General features: G+C 44.4%; 1 protein-coding gene across 2 annotated transcripts in view; it reads left to right on the top strand.

Moving 5' to 3' along the window:
• The first annotated feature begins 6,716 nt into the window (after positions 1 to 6,716).
• The window catches only part of Snx8 (sorting nexin 8), a 54,238-nt gene continuing 38,525 nt past the window's right edge, over positions 6,717 to 22,429 (top strand). The window contains exons 1-2 of one of the 2 annotated variants that reach the window (XM_013521218.1): positions 6,761 to 6,841; positions 18,136 to 18,243. Coding sequence is in view for 1 of the 2 variants with exons in the window: in XM_005397825.2 (XP_005397882.1) it covers positions 6,748 to 6,841 (94 nt within the window). In the remaining variant the exon portion in view is untranslated. Of the gene's footprint in view, positions 6,842 to 18,135; positions 18,244 to 22,429 lie in introns of both variants that reach the window. The other variant, XM_005397825.2, reaches the window with a different exon arrangement.

The following is a 22,429-nucleotide window of genomic DNA, read 5'->3' as shown; positions in this document are numbered from 1 at the left end:
CCCAGCACTGAGCTACTTCCCACTCCTTGTTTTCAGTCTTTTGAGATGGCATATATGTTGCTCAGCATAGACTGAAACTTGGGATCCTCCTGTCTCAGCCTCCTGAGTGGCTGGGATTCCTTCCAGGTGTGTGCCACCATACCCTGCTGTATTCTGTTCTTTTTGAAAAAACTTTTCTATGTACTCTTATTTATCTGCTCATATATTTTCTAATTCTGATGGTTTTAAATGTTATAGCTTAATAATTTCTGATATCTGATAGAGAAAATTCCTTTTATCTTTCTTCTTCAAAATTGCTTTGGCTGATCTTGATTCTTTACTCTTCCATATGAATATAAAATTAGTTTGGTAATTTCCTGAGGAAATTATTTTTACTGAAATTGCATTAATTTTATACATCAGTTTGGGGATGGTTATTTTAATATATTTTAAATATATTGAATTTTCCTATCTATGAACAAATTTTCAGTCTTCTTTTCTTTAACTCTTTTATGTCTTCTATAAAGTTTTATCATTTTCTCCTTAAGAATATATCATCTTAGCCAGGCATGGTGTCACATGTTTGTAACCCCGCACTTGGGAAGAGAGGCTGAGGCAGGAGGATTGTTGTGAGTTCAAGATCAGCCTGGGCTACAAAGTGAGCTCAAGGCCAGTCTGAACTGCATAGCGAGAGCCCATCTCAAAATGACAAAAAAAAAATCATTTTAGATTTATACATGCATATTGTTAGTTTGTTGTCATTACGAATGAAATTTTTTGATTAACTGATTACTACTGTATACATGAAAAGTAGTGACTATTGTACAATGTCTTGAATCCAGAAATACTGATAAATTTCTTTATCTTAAAGTACTTTAGGGCTGGGGATATAGTTCAGCAGCATAACGCCTGCCTGGCAAGTGCAAGGTCCTGAGTTCGATTCCTAGTACTAAAAAAATAAAATAGTTTATATGAGTGTAATACTGCACACTTGTAATCCCAGCACTTTGGGAGGCTGAGGCAGGAGGATTGCAAGTTGGAGCCCTGGACATTTTAGGGACTTAGTGAGCCGCTGTTCCAAAATATCCAAAGGGTGGGGGATGTAGCTTAGTTGAAGGCCTTGATTTAATTCTCCAGTGCCATTCTCACCACAAAAAAAGGTTATTTTGTATATTTTCTGGGGTTGATACTGTGATCTAAGATTAGCAATCATTATATTTCTTCCTTCCCAGTCTTTATACCACTGTTTTGTAGTTTTCTTCTCATATTAGCTTGATCCTGAAATACAGTTTAATAGCAGTCATGATAACAGGCAGCTTTTCCTCTCAATTTTAGAAACTATTTTTTTTTTTTGTCTTTTTGAGACAGGGTCTCACTATGCAGTTCAGGCTGGCCTCGAGCTCACTTTGTAGCCCAGTCTGGTCTCGAACTCACAATGGTCCTCCTGCCTCAGCCTCCTGAATGCTGGGATTACAGGCATGTGCCACCACGACCAGTTTTGAAACTTTTTTTTTTAAATAGGGTGTCAGTATGTAGCTCAGACTGGACTTCAATTCTATTATGTAGCCCAGGGTGGCCTTGAACTCACAGTGATCTTTCCGCCTCAGCTTCCCAAGTACAGGGATTATAAGCATGCACCAATTTTAAAGGGGATAATTTTGAAGTTGAAGCACTCAATATATGTAATGTTTGCTGTAGGTTTTAAAAAAGTTTCTTTGTAAGATAAGCTTTATTTGAATAAGCTTATTAAATTTGATTAATTATGTTTCTAATTAGCTAGAAGAGGATTTTTACGTGCTTTTATAAAAAAGTAATAGAGCCAGCTGTGATGGGGCACATCTATAATCCCAGCACTCAGGAGGCTGAGAATGGAACATCACAGTGAGTATAAGACCTTGTCTCAAAATAAAATAAAACAAGTAAAATAAAAGTAATAAAGAGATTTACTCTGGTTTTCTTGTTTTTTTTTTTTTTTGTTTTTTTTTTTCCAGTACTGGGAATCGAACTCATGACCTTGTGCTTGCCAGGTGGGCACTGTGCCGCTGAGCTAAATTCCCAGCCCCTTACTCTGGTTTTTGTTCATTTGTTTGTTTTATCTTTTAAGACAGGGTCTTGCTTTGTAGCCTAGGCTGGTCTCAACCTCAAAACAATCCTCCTGCCTCAGCCTCCTGAGTGCCACAGCCTTGTGGTGACATAAGGCTGTAAGAGATTTACTCTAACATTAGAAGTGACCCTGGAGGTAATTTTAAATCAGTTCCAGAGTTTTCAGACCATGACCAGCAGCTCCATTGTTCCAGGCTCTGGCAAGGCAGAGGGTCATGGTGGAAGGGCGAGGTGGAGGAGAAAGGCTGCTGGCTGCCAGGAAGCAGAGCACTGGGGAAAGCCCGAGAGGAAAGGACCAGATACGGTCCCCAAGGTCACACCCTCCTAATCTGGCCCTGCATCTAGGCTCTTGCTAAATTTCCTTCCCTTCCCAATAATGCCATCAAATTATGATCCATGGATGGATTAATCTACCAATGACACCAGAGCCATCATGACCCAATCACCTTCAGAAAGGTGACCCTGGAACAGAGAAAATGTCTGGGGACATTTTAGATGTGAATTATAACACTCATCAAAGCCTCTTAGTGACTCTTGACATTTTTTTTCTTTCTTTCTTTTTTTTTTTTTTTTTTTGTGACTCTTTGAAAGATGCTTGTTAGGACTTGAAATCCCTGCCTGCAAGAAGGATAATACCTAAGCACAGCCCCTCCTGCATGTCTTCCGAGGGAGACCAGTCCTGACGTCGGTGTCCTGCTTTCCAAGTCCTGCCTTTCAGTTCCATTTTCCTAAATGGAAAACATTAACATGACTCAAAAACCACAGCAACAGTCGTAAGTGGGTTCTTTTTTCTTCCACATCAGATGGGCAATGTGCTGATGTCGTAACAAGGTTGAGGGAGGCACATCTCGTGCATATGACATTAACATGCAATCGTCACACTTATGAACCAAAGGATCAGAGAAGTGGGTTCCTGCTACTGAACAAAATCTTCTGTTTAAAACAAAACTCTCCCTTAGATGAAACAGTTTATCTTTTGGTAAGGCTCTATAGATGGCAGACTTATTCCAAGGAACATTTCCTGAGAACTTTCTCAGTGTGGTTTGAGACCTCCCCTTCAAGGACTTCGGCGGAGGCATTCAGAAGGAGAACCACTGGTATACACCTATAATTCCGGTGCCTGGGGAGGCTGAGGCAGGAGGAGCACAAATTCAAGCCCAGCTCATTGACTCAATGAGACTTTGTCTCAAAAATTTAAAAAAGGGCTAGGGATGTAGTTCGGCAGAAAGGCTTTGGGTGGCTAAATTTCCTGTACCACTGCCAGACACACAGCATGGGAACCAACTGCTGCTTCTCCTTTGCTTCCACAACCCCCTCCCCTGGGTAGAGGAGGCCCTGTGTGGGGTGAGAACCTGTCCTGTTCTGCTCCTCCGCCACCTCCGTTAGGGGCTTCTGGAGGGCAGACAGCTGGTCTGCTCATTCCTGTTTACTTTCCTCACTTTCTTCTCCTACCAGCCATTTGAAATGTGATCCAGTAGTAAATCTCGGGGAGTGTATGTGGGAATAAAACTGCCCAGTTTACAGCAGTGGTCTCTTGTTGGGGCTGATTCATCTGGGAACTAAAAAAAAAAATTCTCAAGTCCTGGCCACAACGCAGACCCAGTGAAACTCCAGCGATGGCACAGCATAGGTGCATGGGTTTTTTGTTGTTGTTATTGTTGTTTTGTTTTTGCAGTGCTTGGGATTGAACCCAGAACCTCACACATGTTAAGCAAGCACTCTACCGCGAGCCACATCCCTGCATTATTGCAGCTGATGGACTTAACTGATGGAAGGATCCTGTGTGTAGACAGAATGCTCCTTTAGGATTGGTCTTTAGTTATTTTCTCCTTTTACTTGTATCCATGTAAGGGGAAGCAGACAATGGCACATGATGGGTAAAATCAAATGGGCTGGATTGAGGCAGGGGATTTCTGAATATATCCCAGGTGATGACTAAATGCAACCAAGATCCAGAACCACTTAACTAGAAGCTATCTGATATATGTAAGGGGATTAAGTGATTAATTTAACAAGGTATTGTTCCAGGAAAAATGTATAATTGTATATTTGTAAAATATATGACAGTCTTCAGAGTGTGATGAAGATTTTTGGGTTTTATTTTTGAGATAGGGCCTTGTTATGGAGCCCAGGCTGGCCTCAAATTTGTGTTGATCCTCCTGCCTCAGGCTCCCAAATGCTGGGATACAGGCATGTGCCACCATATCCTGTAGACTTGAAAAAAATTTTTCTTTTTGTCTTTTTGAGAAAGGGCTCCACTCTGCAATTCAGGCTGGCCTTGAGCTCACTTTGTAGCCCAAGCTGGCCTCGAATTCACAGTGATCCTCCTGCCTCAGCCTCCCAAGTACTGGGATTACAGGTGTGGGCCACCATGTCCGGCCTTTCTTCTTCTTCTTCTTTCTTTCTTTCTTTTCTTTTTGAGACAGGGTCTTGCCATGTAGTTCAGGCTGGGCTTAAACTCACTATGTAGCCCAGGCTGGCCTCAAACTAATTCATGGTGATGCATCTGCCTTAGCCTCCTAAGTGCTAGGATTACAGGCTTACACAGTCATACCTGATTTTTTTTTTTTTTTAAAAACCAACTCATAATCTAGTGGGAGACAGAAATATGTACCAAGTAATAGCAGGAAGTCAGCAGATTATATATATATATATATATATATATATATATATATATATGGGGGTTGTGTAGAGTCAGGGAAAGTGCTGAGTACAAAATTTGATAACAACAGCTGAAAGGAAGCCCAGGGTGGTGGAAGGAAGTGGCCATCAGAGGCGGGTGGAGGGTCACAGGATCCTGCAGTGGCCACTGTAACTTGGAAAGCAGTTCTGTGCCATCTGCAGAAGGCAGTCAGTACTTGCTCAGTCACTGGGAAGAGCATCATTAGTGGCACCTACCTGTACGGATGATGAGTGTTGGGGTAGCTGGGACAGGGAGGTATGGGAAGTGTGGGGAGAGCACTAAAGACCAACAGGTCAAACTTAAAATAGATCCATGCTGCTAAGTACATTTAGTTTGCTATCAAACTAATATTACCTTTAGAAAACTTATGATTGGAAAAGTAATTCTACTCAAACATTTGAGCCTGTTCTGCAGAGCAGATAGTCTAGATACTGAGATGTAAAGGAACATCGGTGTCTTAGTTACTTTTCTCCTCCTGGGACAAAATACCCAAGGCTCAAAGTTAAAGGGAGAAAAGCTTTATTTAGCTCATAGTTTGTAGAGGTTTCAGTCCATAATCGGCTGGCTTCAAGGCAGGGAGGCATATGGCAGAAGGGCACTAGTTCATGGGGGCAGAAGACAGCAAAAGCAGTGACAGCAAAAGGGGGAGACAAGCCTCCTTCTGCCCCTTTTATCTTATCCAGACTGCTGGGATTAGGATGGTACCAAGTGAATCACTGGACTGATCCAGCAACTGCTCACCCTTAATCCTAGCACCCTTAATCACAGCATTGTACTAGGAATCATTCACAAACTCTAAATTGAGCGGCCTCTGAAAAAGGCCCATCTAAAACTGCATGAGGCTTGGCGGGGGCGGGGCGGATATCTAGACCTAAACCATAATAATAAGTATGAGTTCTTATAATACCAGCATATAAATTAAAATAAGGGCCAGCTCTATAGCAAGAACTAGTGGGGAGGCTGAGACCTTTCCTGGGACCCTGACACAGTCTGGGCTCTCAGTTAACCACCTCCCAGGACACAGCTTGGCCTGTGCTGCAGGTGCAAGATCCTCCCTATGGAAGCTAGGAGTGGTGGCCCATGCCTGTGATGCCAGCACTTGGGAGGCTGAGGTAGAAGGATTGCTGGGAGTTCAGGACCAGCTTGGGCTACATAGTGAGTTCAAGGCCAGCCTGGACTACAGAAGCAAGACTCTGTCTCAAAAAATACAACAAAAATCCTCCCTTTGGAGGACCCCTACCGATCTCTCCAGCCCTTTTCTGCTTCTACTCTTCGCCCTGGTAAGATCGGGCATTTGCAGTTGTCTGACGCCTCCCTCTTCCTCCCAGTTAGCCCTTATCCATCCAGCAGATGTTCAGGCACCCTGCCCTGCCCCAACCTCCTGTGCAGCGCTGCCTCCATTCCGTTTGAGGTTGCTTTGGACGCGTGCTCTCGGGAGGCCAGCTGTCCTGAGTGAGGGAAGGGAACGGTCTTAGAGCGTCTGCGTGTCCTCACACCCCGCCCTGGGCCCGACGGCCTCCAGCGTCCTGTGGAGTGAGCCAGAGAGGGTGGTGAGCTACAGTGAACGCGGGGGCGAAGGAACGCAGAAGGCGGTGAGTGGCTAAGAGAGCCGAGGGCAGGAGCTGGCGAGCGGGACGGGCGGCGAGCGAGTGACTGGATGATCTGGTGGCTGAGCGCTGCCGGTGGGAGTGGGCGAGCACACAACGGGGAATCACAGCGCTGCCGGGAGCCACGTGGCTGGGACAGGCCCGGAGCGGGTGAGTGGGCGGGGCTAAGGGAGTATGGGCGTGAGAAGGCCGGGTTTGGGCGGTGTGTGGGCGGAGTGAGTCGGCGAGGGGCGTGGCCACATGTGTCTGGGCGCGAAGAGGCAGTGAATAGGCGGAGTGTGGGCGTGGCAACTGATGAATGGGCGTGACTTGGCGGGTTGTGGGCGTGGCCATCTGGCAGGCGCGGGAGGAAGTCACGTGGGCGCGCGGGCTCACATGACTGGCCGTGCGATGGACCCGCTGCCCGCCGCGGCAGTCGGGTCTGCAGCTGAGGCGGAGGCTGACGAGGAGGCGGAACCCCCAGCGACAGGTACGGCAGTGGAGGGCGCCAGCCCGGTCCTCGGAGCGCTGTCTCGGCGCAGCCGTTCGGATCCCTTCTCGCCCGCGCCCCGGGGCCACCTGTGCGGGGCCACCTGGCCCGCTCGAGCCGGCGCCGGCCCCCGCCCGGTCTAGCGAGCGGTGTCGCTTGGGTCCCCGGTTCCCGGGACAGCGACGCTCGCGGTTCGCAGCGCTCGGGTTGCTGCGCGGCCGGGGTGAGGGCTCGCGGGAACCTGCAGGTGAGCGCCGGCCTCCTCCCCGGTGCCAGGCTGACGCGCTCACAGGGTGCGCTGCCCAGGCCCTCCCCGTGGTGGCGAAGTAAGTGGCAGTGTGAAGTGCGAGGTTGGGGCTGGAGGTGAGAGCAGGTGAGTTCCGGAGGTTTGGGAGACAGGTTCTTCCCTGAGAGGAAAGGCGGGAGTGTGGCAGTGAGACCGGGGAGGGAGGGCTTTAGTCAGTGCTGCGGAGCTCCAAGTATGTGCAGACCGGTCCTCCAGAATGGGTCTTTATTTTTTCCTGTCACTTGTATCTGCGCAAGGGGAAGCATGTGACAGCCCTTTCTGGGTAGAACATTGTGTTCAAGAGGTCACGTGCTGGAGCTCAGCGTGGGCCCACCTATGCCAGAGCCCCAGGCTGGAGTCCTTCCCCCAAGTGACTTGGGAGTGGAGGCTGTGAGGGGGCCAGAATGTTGATCCCGCCTGGCTTGTCAAGCAGTTCAGAGTGGACCGAAGTGGTTGTAGTTCAGGGATGTCTTTTAGGCACTGCCATACAGCACTCACCTAGTGGCTGCAGTTAGGGTGTGATTTATGGACAGTCCAGTCCTGTACACCCCCCCACCAACATTCCCCAGCTGCTCTCCCTGCGGCTTTGCCTGGAATTCCCACAGGTTGTTGGCTTTCCTTGGAGGCAGTGGTGATTTTTATCAGGAGTGCTAATTTTGTCCACTGCCAGGAGGCATGCCACAACCCCAGGCTTCCAAATTCTCAGAGTATTCCTACAGCCCTGTGAGTCTAAAAGTGGGGTTTCTAAAAGTGTCATTTCATTCTTTTGGAAACTGGATACCCATCTTAGCAGGGAGGTGAAATGGAAAACAAACCTTTTTTGTTTTGGGAAAATTAACTTATATGGAGGTGTGTGACTATTCCAAAGTGGGCACTGTGGGGACTGTGACTCTGGGGGACCGTGGTTGGGTGGGCTTGGGTCAGAAAGCCTGGGACTTTGGTAATGAATTTGGCCCAGAGACAAAATGCCTCACACTTTTTCAAAGCTGATTTTGAGTTCTCAAAAGAGTAGTGGCTTTAGGGTGTATAATGAATTTCTTCCTCTTATTTGTCTTCTGGCTGCACACCCAGATCTGCCTGTACTGTGGTGTCTCTGCCTTTGTGGTAACTTTGGGTTTACCAGAAAGAATTGTCCTGCTTGTGCTTTTCATCATTCAGTCTCATTCTTTTCTGATTATTTGAAACTTGGATTGCGAATGCTCAAGTAATTCTCTTTGTAAAAAGTTTCAGCTGAGTATCATAGTACAAGCCTGTGATCCCAGCACTCTGGGAGGCTGAGGCAAGAGGATCAAAAGTTCAGGTACAGCCTGGACGAGTTAGTGACTTAATGAGACCCTGTCTCAAAAAATAAAACAAAGCCGACTGTAGATGTAGCCCAATATGAAGGCCCTCAATTCAATTCCCAGTACTACAAAGAAGAAGAAAAGCAAAAACAAAACCCCTTAACTTTCATTTATGCCATGATTTTTTGTTTGTTTTTTTGAGACAGGTCTCTCTATGTAGTTCAGACTGGCCTTGAACTCACTATGTAGCTTAGGGTGGGCTCAAACTCACATAAATCCTTCTGCCTCAGTTTCCTGAGAGATGGGATTACAGGCATGTGCTGCCATGCCTGGCTTTAGTTATGCTGTAATTATGCTATATGGGTGGATACAAGTTTTTTTTTTAAAGACAGGGTCTTCTTATGTAGCTCTGACTGGCCTCCAACTCACTATACCCACGCTAGCCTAAAACTCATGTTCCTGTTGGGTGTGGTAGTGCACACCTGTAATCCCAGTATAGGAGGCTGAACTAAAGGATTGCCGAGAGTTTTGAGACCAGCCTGAGTTAGATACGGAGTTTAAGACCAGCTTGAATTACATAGTGAGACCCTGTCTTAAAAAAACCAGAACAAATCAAATATAACAAAACCCCCCAAATGCCAGGCGTGGTGGTGCACTCCTGTAATCCCAGCACTTGGGAGGCTGAGGCAGAAGGATCGTTGCGAGTTTGAGACCAGCCTGGGCTACAAAGTGAGCGCAAGGCCAGCCCGAACTGCATAGGGAGACCCTGTCTCGAAAAGACAAAAAGACCCAAAACAAAACAAAACCCCCCAAAATTTTATTTTATTTTATTTTATTTTTTTGGTTTTTTTCCGGTACCAGGAATTGAACTCACAACCTTGTGCTTGCCAGGAAAACCCCCCAAAATAACAGTGGTAACAACAACAACAAATTTGTGTTCCTCTTGATTCAGCCTCCTGAGGTCTGGAATTACAAGCTTGTGCCACCATCCCTGGCTGGGATATATTTTCTTTTTCAGTTTTTAATTTTTATTAGTACATGTTTGAATTACATACGGATTACAGTCCTTGTGGGGAGCTGATACATGTACATAATACATCTCAACTCTTTTTTCAGCCCTTCCCCTCCCTCTCCTCGACTCTCCCTACTTCCTATTATCTTTTATTTTAGTCTTTATTTATATTTTGGGTTTCTCATATTTAAGTTTGTGTATTGGAGATGTTTCTTTAAATGTAGAACATTATATATTTAGTAAAAATCCCATTCCAGTTGCAGTCAACTCAGCTTTTTAACAGAGGGATGACCAGAGTTGTCAGTTTAGGATGGCTTCTTTCAGTTCTGTATTTATATTTTATGCTGGGGTATACTTAGAAATGTAAGGTTCTTGTGTATATGTGCCTTGCCTCTCTAGGGTACTGTATTTATTTTCATTGCTCCTACAACAAGTTACCACAAAATTAGTAGCTTAATACAAAGATATCATCTCACAGTTCTAGATGTAGGTGATCCAAAGTAAGTTTCACTGGGCTAAAACCAGGGTGGTGGCAGCCTGTGGCCTTTCTGGAGGCTCTGGTGGGAAGCTGTGCCCTGGCCTTTTTAGCTTCTAGCGGATGTCTGCATTTCTTAGCTGCTGCTCCCCTTTCTTCAGCAGTACTGGGCATATCTTTGTCGTGCTGCCTTCTGTCTGGTTTTCCTCCTGTTTATTTATTCTACTTTATTGTGGCAGTACTGGGGATTGAACCTGAGCTTTCATACTGAGCTATATCTAGACGCTATGTCTAGGGCTATATCCAGCACCTCCCTTTAAATTTTGAGATAAAGTCTCACTAAATTGCCTGGGGTGGGCTTGAACTTTCTATTCATCTGCCTCAGCCTCTGGAGTAGCTGGAACTATAGGCTATGCCAGTGAGCCTGGCTACTTTTTCTGCTTTTAAGGATCCTAGTGATTATGTTAGGCCCACCCAGATTATCCAGAGTAATTTCCCTCTTTTCGGGTCAGCTGAGTAGCAACCTTGTTTCCCTGCCAGGTGAATTCCCCTTTACGTAGTCACAGGTTCTGGAGGTCAGTATGTGGACATCTTTGGAGTCTGTTACTTTGCCTACCACTGGGAGATACCCTAGGAGTGGAATTGCTGGGTAATAGAGACTATACAATTTTAATAAATAAAATTCTGCCAGGTATGGTGGCACATACCTGTAATCTCAGCACTCGGGAGGCTGAGGCAGGAGGATGGCTGCAAGCTCAAGCCCAGGCTGGGCTACAAAGTGTGTTCAAGGCCAGCCTAAACTGCATAGTAAAACCCTGTCTCAAAAAGACAAAAAATCCAAAAAAACCCCAAGAACCTGACAATTTATCTTGTATGGTAGCTCTTAGCAGTATATACCTCTAGCAGCAATGTATTAAAAGGATCCTTTCCTCCTAACCTCATCAATATTATGGATCATTTGTAAAAATTCCTTTCAGACTTAGAAAAATTAGGAGAGTATTTCATTTTTATTATTTACATTTTCTTGATTAGGATTGAGGTTTGGTATGTTTCTAGTAATATTTCCTCCTGGTATGGCCTCTGTAATTTGACTGTTTATGTCTTTTGTCCATTTTCTTGTATACCTTTTTTTTCTTGATTTGTAGCAGTTTTTTAGTATTTTGTAATTTTATATTGAAACTATAGCTATCAGTATATCTGAATGAAGCCTATAATCTCATGGACTGTGGAGGTTGAGGTAGGAAGATCATAAATTCAAGGCTGCCTCTGACAGTTTAGAGACTCTGGCTATAAATAAAAACTACAAAAGGCTAGGAGTAGAGCCCTGTGGTAGAGTGCTTGCTTTGAAAGCACAGGTGCCATGGTTCACATGCCCAGCACTGAAAAAACTCTATCATCTATATGTGGCTGTCTCTATCTGTATCTCTGTCTCTATCTCTGTCTCTACACAATGACCAGAGCTTTCTGTTCTTTGACAAAGTGGCTGGGAATTCATTTCGGAGCTGTTCTGAGGTCAGTGATCATGATTTAGAATGGGAATGGTGGGCTGGGGGTATACTCAGTGGCTTTAAGTGCTTACCTGGCACGCCTGAGGTCATGATTTCGATTCCGGTACCAGAAAAAAAAAAAAAATGTCCTTCGAATGGGAATGGAAAGAAATGAGTATGGCATGTGTGCTGGCTCATCTAACCTGACCCTTCAGGAGTGAGCAGTGCAGAAGTAAGAATACGTGCACGTCAGCACTGTGGGTTCGCCTTGCTTCCTATACCCGCTGGCTGTAAGCTGAGTCAGGAGAGCCGGGGACTCAGGCCTCACTGTGGTCTTGGGCTCCTTCCCCTGGCGTTCCATGCATTCCATTCTGCTGGATGCTCTGAGTCAGGTCCCAGGGCCTTGGCTGTCACCGAGCTCCTCCTGGTCTTCCTGCTGTAGTCTGTTGCCTTTTCTGCCATTTCCCTTCTCTGGGTGTGTGCATTTGTCACAATTCATTGAGCTGTCACTTAAGATTTATGCAGTTTATGGTAATCAGGTTACACCTCAAACCACTGTTCTCATTAAGGAAAATGCCTGGTGTGCCCCCTCCCTCCACTGTACATTTCTCTGTAAACTTCTGGCAGGAAGAAATTAATTTTTCTGTACACCCCATAATCTAAAGTAATAGCTGCTATGTACAAGTGGCTCACATATTTGAAGAGAATGTCATTTTATTATTAAAGCTAGTATCACAGCTGGGTAAGGTGTTGCAGGCCTGCAATCCTAGCACTGTGGGAGGCTGAGGCAGAAGGATCAAATGAATCCAGCTTGCCTGGACAATTTAGCTACTTGGTGGGCCTCTGTCTCAAAATAATAAAAAACGGACTGGGTGTGTAGCTCAATGCAAAGAAAGACCCCGAGCTCAATCCCCAAAACTCTCCACATCCAAGAAGAATCACACTTTATTTCAATAATTTATTTTTAAAGTTTGAGTTAGTGATCTTTAAACTTTCTCTTCCTCCTCTCTCTCTCTTTCTCTCTCACACACACACATACACATACACAAACACACACACACAGAGGCACAATTTGCAAGGTAAAATGTGTCAATTCAAAGAAAGAGGAACCAACTGAATCACTATTATGCAGAACAGATTTTGCCAGAATTTGTGGTTAGCAAGAAAGTGATCTGTTCTGGGTGGGGGAATTCTGTTTTGGTATTATTTTTTCTTTCCTTAGAAAAATGCCCCACAAAAAGCGATGTTTTGCCATCCTGTCTGCCAGGGTGGGAGAGAGGAAGTGCAGGGGAACCAGACACGGTAGTGAGTGGACATTGGAGCTTCCCAGGACCTACTGTGCTGCTAGGAGGAACCCAAGGTGCTTCTCATAGTCTTCAGCTTGTAGTGGAGGCCCAGATCTCAGGAGTGTCGCTACCCTCTGAAGTCAGTCACGCTTAGCATGTTTTCTTTCTTTCCTTCTTTTTTTTTTGAGACAGGGGCTTGCTATAGTTCACGCTGGCTTTGAACTCTATGTAGCCCAGGCTGACCTCAAACTTGCAGCAATCCTGCCTCAGCCTCCTGGCCTCCTGAGCACTGCGATTATAGACATGCAGCACCACACCTGGCCTTAATTTTTTTCTTTATTTTTTATTTGTTTTGGTTTTTTGAGACAGAATTTCACTATGTAGTTTAGACTGAGCTTAAACTCATTGTGTAGCCCAGAGTAGCCTTGAATAGGCAATTCTCCTGCCTTAGCCTTCCCTGGGATCATAGGTGTATAATACCACACCTAGCAAAGATAGGTATTTTGTGGCAAATAGTATTAAAGTACTGTGTAGGAAGCTGAGAGTGGGGACACATGCCTATAACCCCAGCATTCTTGAGAGACAGAGAGACAGGAGGATCAAAAGTTTGAGCCCAGCCTGAGTGATTTAGCAAGACCCTGTCTCCAACTAAAATGTTAAAAAAGGGCTGAGGATTTTGCTCAGCGTGAAAAAAATAAAGGTAAGAAAGCTATCTTTCTTAACTTTTTTTTTTTTTTTTTGTCCTTTTGAGACAGGGTCTCCCTATGCAGTTCAGGCTGGCCTTGAGCTCACTTTGTAGCCCATGCTGGTCTCAAACTTGCAACAATCCTCCTGCCTCAGCTTCCTGATTGCTGGGATTACAGGCATGCACCACCACACCGGCTTTCTTAGCTTTATAGGTTATGATTGTTTGTGATTCTATAAAGAAAGCATACTGCTGGGTGTGGTGGTGCATACCTGTAATCCCAACACTTTGGAAGGGTGAGGCAAGAAGACTACAAATTCAAGTCCAGGCTGGGCAATTCCGTGATTTAGAGAGACCCTGATTCAAAAAATGAAAAAGGGGCTAGGAATGTAGCTCAATGCGAAGACCTTGGGTTCATTCCCCAGTAACCCACCTCCAAAAAAAAAAAAAACAAACCACTCACACGAAAAACAAAAAACCATGTTGGGATTAGCTGTAGGAGAATCGGGTCCTCACTTCATACTATTTCCAGCTGACAGGCTGAGGGAAGGCTTTGTGCTGTTTTGGTTCTGTGTGTTAGTTGTTGGGGGAGGGGACACCTCTAGCTCCCTAAGATTTGTGGAGCAAGCATGCTGTGCAGATTTAAAGTGAAGTGACATCAAGTGTGATGAACTCCAGGGATACTCCACGCAGACTGGAGAAAGTTGAGGTGGGGTGATGTGTCTGAAAAAGTGCAGTCACGTTATTTTCCAACTGAAGAAGCATGACTGCATTAATTTCCAGCAGTCTTCCAAATCCTGATCTGTGCTGGTAAAGTGTTGTCTACTTGGAGTCTTATGAATGAGGTGTAATTAGAGCCAGTGAGATTTTACTGCTGTTTGTGAATTGGCGCTTTGAGCAAATGTTGTTATGTAAGTGGTGTGACCACAAGTACATTTTGTGAAGACGCCTCACCCATTTCTGCCCTTTAACACTGCTGAGTTTCCCTAGGCGTTCCTTCTTTCCTGTGTGAGTGCTTTTTATGTTAGCTCCCATCTTGTGTACTAGATATACATTTTTAAAGCATGTTTCTTTCCAATTCATATTTTTCTGCACCACTAAATAATTGTTGAGCTTAAATATTATCAGCATAATCTTATAGCACGGAATGGAATATTTGTGCTTCTGAAGTGTTTGTTTCATAAAATGGGAGTTAGAGATGGTCTTGACATGTTTTCCAGAAATAGTTCTTTCAACAGAAACCATATAGATATTGTCCTTATGCTTGTTCTTTTGGTACAAAAGACAAAACTTTGTATGCCTGTACTATAATCCCAGCATTGTGGGAGATTGAGGCAGGAAGATGGCAAGTTTGAGCCCAGTCTGGGCAATTTAATGACTTAGTGAAAGCCTGTCTCAAAAAAAAAAAGTCCAGTATGAAAGTCCTGGATTTAATCCTCAGTACCAAAAAGGAAAAAAAAAGAAAAAAGAAAAAAAAATTTCTCTCAACTTTACCCCTCTCTGCCCTGCCTCATCCCACCAAACTACACCCTAGAGGTGACCCTGTTGTCAGTAGTGATTTTTTTAGTAAATAAAATCTTTAGGCTTTTGGAGTTAGAGGGTTGTCCTTGGTTGATCTGAGAGCTGTTCTGTTCTCCAGTGTTATATAAGTCTGAGACTTACTGTGTGACTCCAATTCCTTTCTCTTTTTTCTCCTTTCACACTCTCTCTGTCTCTCTCTGTCTCTTTCTGAGGTGGGAATTGGGGGTTGAGCCTAAAACCTTTACAGTGAGCTATACCCCGACCCCTCTTGTGAGACAGTCTTACTGTGTGTGTAGTTCAGGCTGGCCTTAAACTGTGTTTCCCAGGTTGGCCTCAAACTCACAGTGATCTTTCTGCCTCAGCTTCCATCGTCCCCCCACTTTGTTTTTATTTTTTGTTTTGAGACAGGATCTCCCTGAGTCACTAAATTGTCCAGACTGGGCTCAAACTTGTGATCCTCCTGCATCACTCTCCCAGAGTGCTAGAACAATGGGATCTTGTTTTAAAATAGCTTTACAAGGATATCTGGACTCCTTTCAAATTCATTTGCAACCTAGAGTGGAGGGAGAGACATCTTTAGGGGGGTATGTGATTACATCTGCTCCCCTCTTACAGGAGAACACCACAGTTAATCATCATCAGCAGCACTGCCCCTCAGGCTTCTGAGGTCTCTGGGGAGCTCACTGGTGAGTCCACCTGTTGGAGTGGCCCCTTGGTGCACACCAAGGCCCCAGCCCCTTGGAGCTGGCACATTTGAGAAACAGCAGGGATGTTGCAGCCCCAGCTGTTGGGAGCCTCCCTTTCAGCACATCAGGCTTGGGTGGGCTCTGACCTTGGACAACTAATTATTTTCAGCACCTTCACCTCTGGACTCCTAGCACAGTCCACACCTAGCCGGGTAGGTCTGGCTTTCAGTGTAGCTGGGTGTGGTGGCCACACCTGTAATTCCAGCATTTAGGAGGCTGTATGGTAGGGAGATCTCTGAGTTTGAAGCCAGCCTGAGCTATTTAACTGAATTCAAGGCCAGCCTCTTGAATATATATACATATATAATTTGCTTACTGCTAGTGTTGTGCACACAGGAGGGAGTGGAAACGGGGTTTCTTATCTCTCCTCTTAGCAGAGATGGGTGGGGCTGAGTCCTCGGGCAGGAACTGAGGGGATTTGAAGACTAAGGGGCAGGAGCAGGGTTGGGCTCAGTGCATGGCCTGGTGGGATAGGAAAGGACCTCCTGGAGCCTGGAGGTTTAGAGTGCAGCTGAGCATAGTGAGAGACTTCTGGGAGATAACAGTGGATAGCAGAGGCTTCCTTCATTGCTGACCTCTGAGCACAGCTGAAGTTTTTCTGTGAGCCATGTGCTTTCCCTGGTGCCTCACTGAGCTGTCACGTAAACCCCTTGGGCGTCCTGTGATATCTTTCCCTGCTTTACTGATGAGGCCTGTCCGTGGTAAGTGGGGTCTAGCTGCTGTTGGGGAGTGGCAGATGTTTCTACCTGGCTGTTGTCCTTGCAGGCTAGGGTCTTGCACCCCACCGTTGTGACTCCCTTTAGGGGACCTGTGGCCACACTACCCAGCCTCTCCAAACATCTCATGGTGAGATGGTGGCTTGGGACCTTTGTGTGACAGAGTGGGTGGATTCAGGTGTATGTGGGAAGGGTCCTAGGGTCCTGGTCTGGTTGGGCTCAGGGCTGGTGCTCTGCAGCATAACTGATGAACACCGGGCCCAGACCAGGCTCACGGTGCAAGCAGAGCTGGCATCCACCCAGGTTGAGTGGAGACCTTCTTGGGTTGCCTGTTCTCTACAACAAACCATTTGAGTTTTGGGAGCCAGAGGCTGAGATCCCTTCAAGTCATGAAGATAGGCAGGGGCAGGCTGGATGTGGTGCTGCATGCGCATGCCTGTAATGCCAGTGTTCCGAGAGCCTAAAGCAGGGGGGTTATTAAGAAGAATGCTTAGCAAGACCCTGTCTCAAAAAAAAAAAAAAAAAAAAAGAAAGAAAAAGACATTCAGAATATCTTCATTAGATTTAGAATTTTGGGGTGTCTAGATCCCACATGTTGAGAGTCTAGCTGCCTCTTCCGATTCAGTGTAGATTTGGTTGTAGGGGAGAAATGGGCTGGGTAGTTGTCTTCCTGTGATACCCTTCCTAGTTCCTGATTGTTTCTGCTGACTTCCCAGGCCTTAGAATTCCGGTCTAGTTGCATACTCACTTGTCTGCCCTTGAGGCCTTGTCCTAGTTTTTGGGATCAGCACAGACTTGCTCAGTGGACTCGGTTGGGAGGCACTTGTGATCGTGTCCTGTGGCTGCTTGGCTTTCTGGTGGAGGGGCTTACCGTTTTGCTAAGGTACAGTCTCATTGTAGCCCCTCACTAGGGTCGAGGTTAGGTCCTACCAGAAATTTTGGAGTATTTTCACTTGCATGTCAGTAGATCCTAGAAAACCTGAGTCACTGTCAGATGGAACCAGCCAGCTCAGGGAGGAGGGTTAAAAAACCAAACAGAACAAAAAACCCCAAGAAGTCAAGAATAGAGTCTTGTTCAAGAGATTAGGATTCTTTTTGGAACTTTGAGTTCCTACTTAGTCAGTTATCCCAAGATTCCCCAAATTGGCTAAAATACTTTTTTTTTTTTAACTCTGGAAAAAAGTCATCTGGCTTCCCTTGGATAAACATTCCCAAAGAGAGGCCTGGGAGAGTTTTAAGGCATGCGCCAATTTGAATAGACCCTTTCAGAGGCCGCTTCAGGGTGTTCGTGGACACTTAAGATCCAGTAGCCCTTTGCTGGTGCCTCTTACCTCTGAGCTGAGTCAGAGGAAGTCATCTGAGAGGTGATGTTTTCAGCCCTGCACTTCGGTTTTGTGACGTTTTAGGCAAAGCAGTGATTTTCCTCCTTGTGGTCTAGGCACTTACACTTCCTTGGAAAGGACTAGCTTCCTCCCAACCGGAAATGTCATGCATGTGTGTGGGTGTGTGGGTGCGTGGGTGTGTGTGATGCAGTTCCCTGTGCCCTGTGCCCTGCACCATGGCCTGTCTGTGATTGTCCTAGGAACCTGGACATGGCTTGGCTCTTGGTAACGATGAGATGCCATGGACACATCCAGGGCTCAGCTCTCCACAGAGCGTTAACACTGGCCCGTGCTTTGCTGGCTGTGCTGTGATCCAGGAACTCAGCACCCAGAGTGCAGGCTGTTGATAAGGAAGAGCTTGAGCATGGGCCTCTGTGCTAGATGTCCTCCCATTTTCTTGTTTGGTTTTTTGCAGACACAGAACAAAGTGACTGGTTTTGTCCTGATTTGTCGACAGGCCCAGACTGTCAAGCATGCCAGGCTTTGGACCTGCTCCTCCTCAGTGTTTTGGGTGTTGGATGAGGTAGGGAGTAGGGGGTGGAGCCCAGGCTTTGGTATCATTGGGTGACTTGGTGCCTGTCCTGGCCCCACAGGTCAACTTGCTGGCTCTGTGACCTTGGGCAGGTCACTACCAGCTGGGCTTCTGGTTTTTTCATCTGTAAAATGGGATCACAGCTAGATGCTATACAAAGCATCCAGTGACACAGGAACAGACAATCTCAGGTGGTGGCTCATGCTTCCATGGTGGTTGATGCTGAACTCAGCTGTTCACTCAGCTGACACCTTTGCCTCTGCCTTTGAGCTCATGGAAACATAAGAACAGGGGAAGAAAGTGTTGCATCTAGGGTTTCATTTGTTCCTTAGCATCCCATGGCTGCTTCCAGCCTGGCAAACCTGCAGCTTTGTGACCGCATGACCACCCACCTTCTGTCTGTGCCTGAAACAAACAAAAGCTCCCAGAGGTAGTTGATGGTTTCCCCTTTGTAGACACACTATCATTCCAAATTTTGAGCCATTCCAAATTTGTAGTTCAGTACTGTGTATGAGTAGAAAAATAAAAAACAAAAAATATAGGTAATGTTCACAAGAGCAGGAAAGAAGAAGAGAGGAATTCATCCAACTTTTTTTTTGAGACTAGGGCTTGCTATATTACCCAGATTGTCCTTAAACATATGATCTTTCTGCCTCAGCTCCCAAGTAGGTGGGACTACTGGTGCACAATATCATATCCAGCTCATCAAGTACTTTTTAACACTTACTAGCTTTATTGAGATACAATTTGCATTTTATACAGTTCACTTCTTTAGAGTGTACAGTTAAATGGTTTTTAGTTAGCTAGGAGTGGTGGCACACACTTGTAATCTCAGTACTCAGGAGGTTGAGGAAGGAGGATCATCACAAGTTGAAGACCAACAGGACTACATAATGAGTTTTAGTCCAGCCTGAACTACATAGTGAGACCCTATCTCAACAAACAGAACAAAACAAATAAACCCTAAAAATATTTGTTTTTGTATATACACAAAGATGTGTCATCATCTACACAATTAATTTAGAACATTTTCTTCAGTCCAGAAAGAAACCCTCTGTCCCCAGCAGCCCTAGTCAGCCACTACTTTTTTGTCTTACAGATTTGCCTCCTTTGAGAACTTCTTTCTTTCTTTCTTTGTGTGTGTGGTCTTTGGTGAGCTACTTCTGTCACTAGCATGTTTTCAAGGTTCATTCATCTTTTGTAGCATGTATCTGTATTTCTTTGTTTTATTGTCAAATAATACTCCGTTATGTGAATAGCTTGCATTTTACTTACTGATTCATCAGCTGATAGACATTTGAAATCTCTCCTGATTTTGGTTATTATAAATAATGCTGTTATGAACATTCACTTGCGGACATGTGTTTTGTGTGAAGAGATATTTTTGTTTCTCTGGAGTGAGTACCTAGGAGTGGGATTTCTGCATCCTCTGGTAACCTATATGTAATCCTTTGAGTAACAGTCAGATGGTTTTCTGCAGTGGGCAGGGCTCCCTTATTGCTACCAGCAGGCTCTGTGGAGGCTCTGTGATTTCTCCACATCCTCATCAGCACTTGTCATTGTTTGTCTTTGCCATATTAGGCGTCTTTGAGGGTGCGAAGTGAAATCTTACTGGGATTATACATCTTTTTACCTGGCTCTTGGCCAGTGGTGTATCTTCTTTGGAGACATACCTGACAATTAAAACTTTGTGCATGTCTTTTTTTTACAAGTGAATGGCAAGGTGTTTTTTTGGTACATTTTACATATACATGGTAATATTCATCATAGGGAGTTTGTACCTGGTAACTTGATTCTTTTTTTTTTTTCCTGTTCCACTCCTCTCTCTTCAACCCCCCTTCCCTTCATTTATGGAAGCTTTGTTTTCATTTTTTCCTTTTCCTTTCCCCCTCCCCACTGCCCCCTCCCTACATCCCCTTTCCATTTGAACATTTTCTTCCTATTTCAAAATATCTGTTATACATTTTGGTCCTTATTCGCACATTCAGTTTCTCACACCAGAGAAGCAATGCAGTATTTAAGCATGTGTGCCCAATTTATTTCACTTAAGAGTATGGTCTCGAGGGCTGGGGGTTTAGCTCAGCGGCACAGTGCCTGCCTGGCAAGCACGATATCATGAGTTCGATTCCTGGTACCGGAAAAAAAACAAGAGTATGGTCTCAAGGTGCATCCATTTAGCTACAAGTGTCTCAAGCTTGTCCTTCTTTATGGCTGAGTAGTGCTCCATTATATAAAAAAACACATCTTTATCCATTCATTGGTCAGTGGGCATTTGGGCTGTTTCCAAGATTTAGCTATTATAAAGTATGTTGCTGTAAACATGGGTGTAAACATATCACTGTGGTATGATGCTTTTAATACATTTAGGAAGATACCAAGAAGGGAATACCTTGGTCAAGTGCAACTTCTAGTTTTAGTTTTTTTTGGAATCTCCACACTTATTTCCACAGTGGTTGTACCTGTTTACACTCCCAGCAGTGGAGAAGGGTTCCTTTTTCTCCACAGCCCTGCCAGCATTTGTTATTGGTTAATTTCTTGATAATAGCCATTCTTTCTGGGGCGAGATGGAGTCTCAGTATTTAGATTTGCATCTCTCAAATGACCAGTGATGCAGAACATTTTTTCATATATTTATTTGCTGTTTGTATTTCTTCATCTGAGAAGTGTGTATTCATCTCAGATGCCCATTTTTGGATGGGGGGGGTGTCTGATTGTTTTGAGTGCTTTATATATTCTAGATGGTAGTCCCTTGAGGAACAGTTGGCAAAATTTTTTTTACATTGTGGATTGTCTCTTCACTCTATTGGTGATTTCTCTTGCTGTTCAAAAGTTTTTTAATAAGATGAGATCTCAATTGTTGATTTTGTGATATTTCCTGTGCTATTGGGGTTTTGTCCATAAAGTTTTAGCCTATACCAGTGTCTTCAGGAGTTCTATCTATTCTATCTTCCAGCAGATTTAATGTTTCTGATGTAATATTCAGATCTTTGATCCATTTCAATTTTAGTTTAGTGCATAGTGAAAGATATGGGTCTAGCTTTAATGTTAGGCATATGGAAAGCCAGTTTTTCCAGCACCACTTATTAAAGAGACTGTCTTTCAGTAAAGGTGTTTGGCCCCTTTGTCAAAGATAACTTGGCTGAACTCTGTATCATTTCTAATGTTTTTTTCTTTTGTTTTTATTTTTTATTCTCTTTAATGGTTTGATCAATCTTGCATTCTTACATCTGGTAATCTGAGCAGCTTCACTGAAGATAACAATACATAATGTAACAGCCACTGTTAATTCCTATCATTTTGTTCTGAAGCCCTGTATTATTTTTATTGTTTTTGCTTAGTTTTGTTTTTGTCTATGGTGTTGGTATTTTGCTATTGCTCTTTGTTATTACTCTCTTTAAAATAAAATTTTTAAAAAAGGTGACTGAGTGTGTCAGGAGTTGTTTCTGTATCTTCTAATGTGTTCCACTGATCTTCGGGTCTGTTTCTTTGCCAGCACCATGCTGTTTTTATCACAGTAGCTTTGCAGTATAATTTCAAGTCAGGGATTGTGATGCCCCCTGCCTTGCCTTTGTTACCCAGAACTGCTCTTGCTAGTTCTAGGTCTCTTCTGGCTCCAAATGAATTTTAGGATTGTTTTCTCTAATTCTGTGAGATATACTGTTGGGATTTTGATTAGGATTGCATTAAATCTGTGTAACAATTTTGGAAGTATGGCCATTTTCACTATATTGGTCCTTCCTATCCAAAAGCAAGGGATATCTTTCCATTTTCTGATATCCTCTTCAATCTTCTTTTTCACAGTACTATAGTTTTCAATGTAGAGGTCTTTTACTTCCTTTGTTAGATTGATTTGTAGGTATTTCATTGTTTTGGATGCTACTGTGAAAGGTGTTTTTTCTCTAATTTCTCTCTCAGTGAGTTTGTTATTCATGTACAGAAGGCTATTGATTTTTGAATGTTGACTTTGTATCAAGCTACACTACTGAATTTCCTTATTAAAGCTAGAAGTGTTTTGGTGGAGTTTTTGGGGTGTTCTATATAGAGTATCATGTCATCTATAAATAATGACAATTTAATTTGTTCCTTTCCTATGATTAATCATTTTATTTCTTTGTCTTGGGTAATTGCTGTGGCTAAAGTTTCCAGAACTATCTTGAATAAGAGTGGTGACAGTGAA

Source organism: Chinchilla lanigera, unplaced genomic scaffold, assembly GCF_000276665.1.
Source record: "Chinchilla lanigera isolate Chin_1 unplaced genomic scaffold, ChiLan1.0 scaffold00059, whole genome shotgun sequence".
Classification (NCBI taxonomy): Eukaryota; Metazoa; Chordata; class Mammalia; order Rodentia; family Chinchillidae; genus Chinchilla; species Chinchilla lanigera.
Note: the sequence above shows the minus strand (reverse complement) of the source record. Positions and strands in the feature narration are given on the sequence as shown.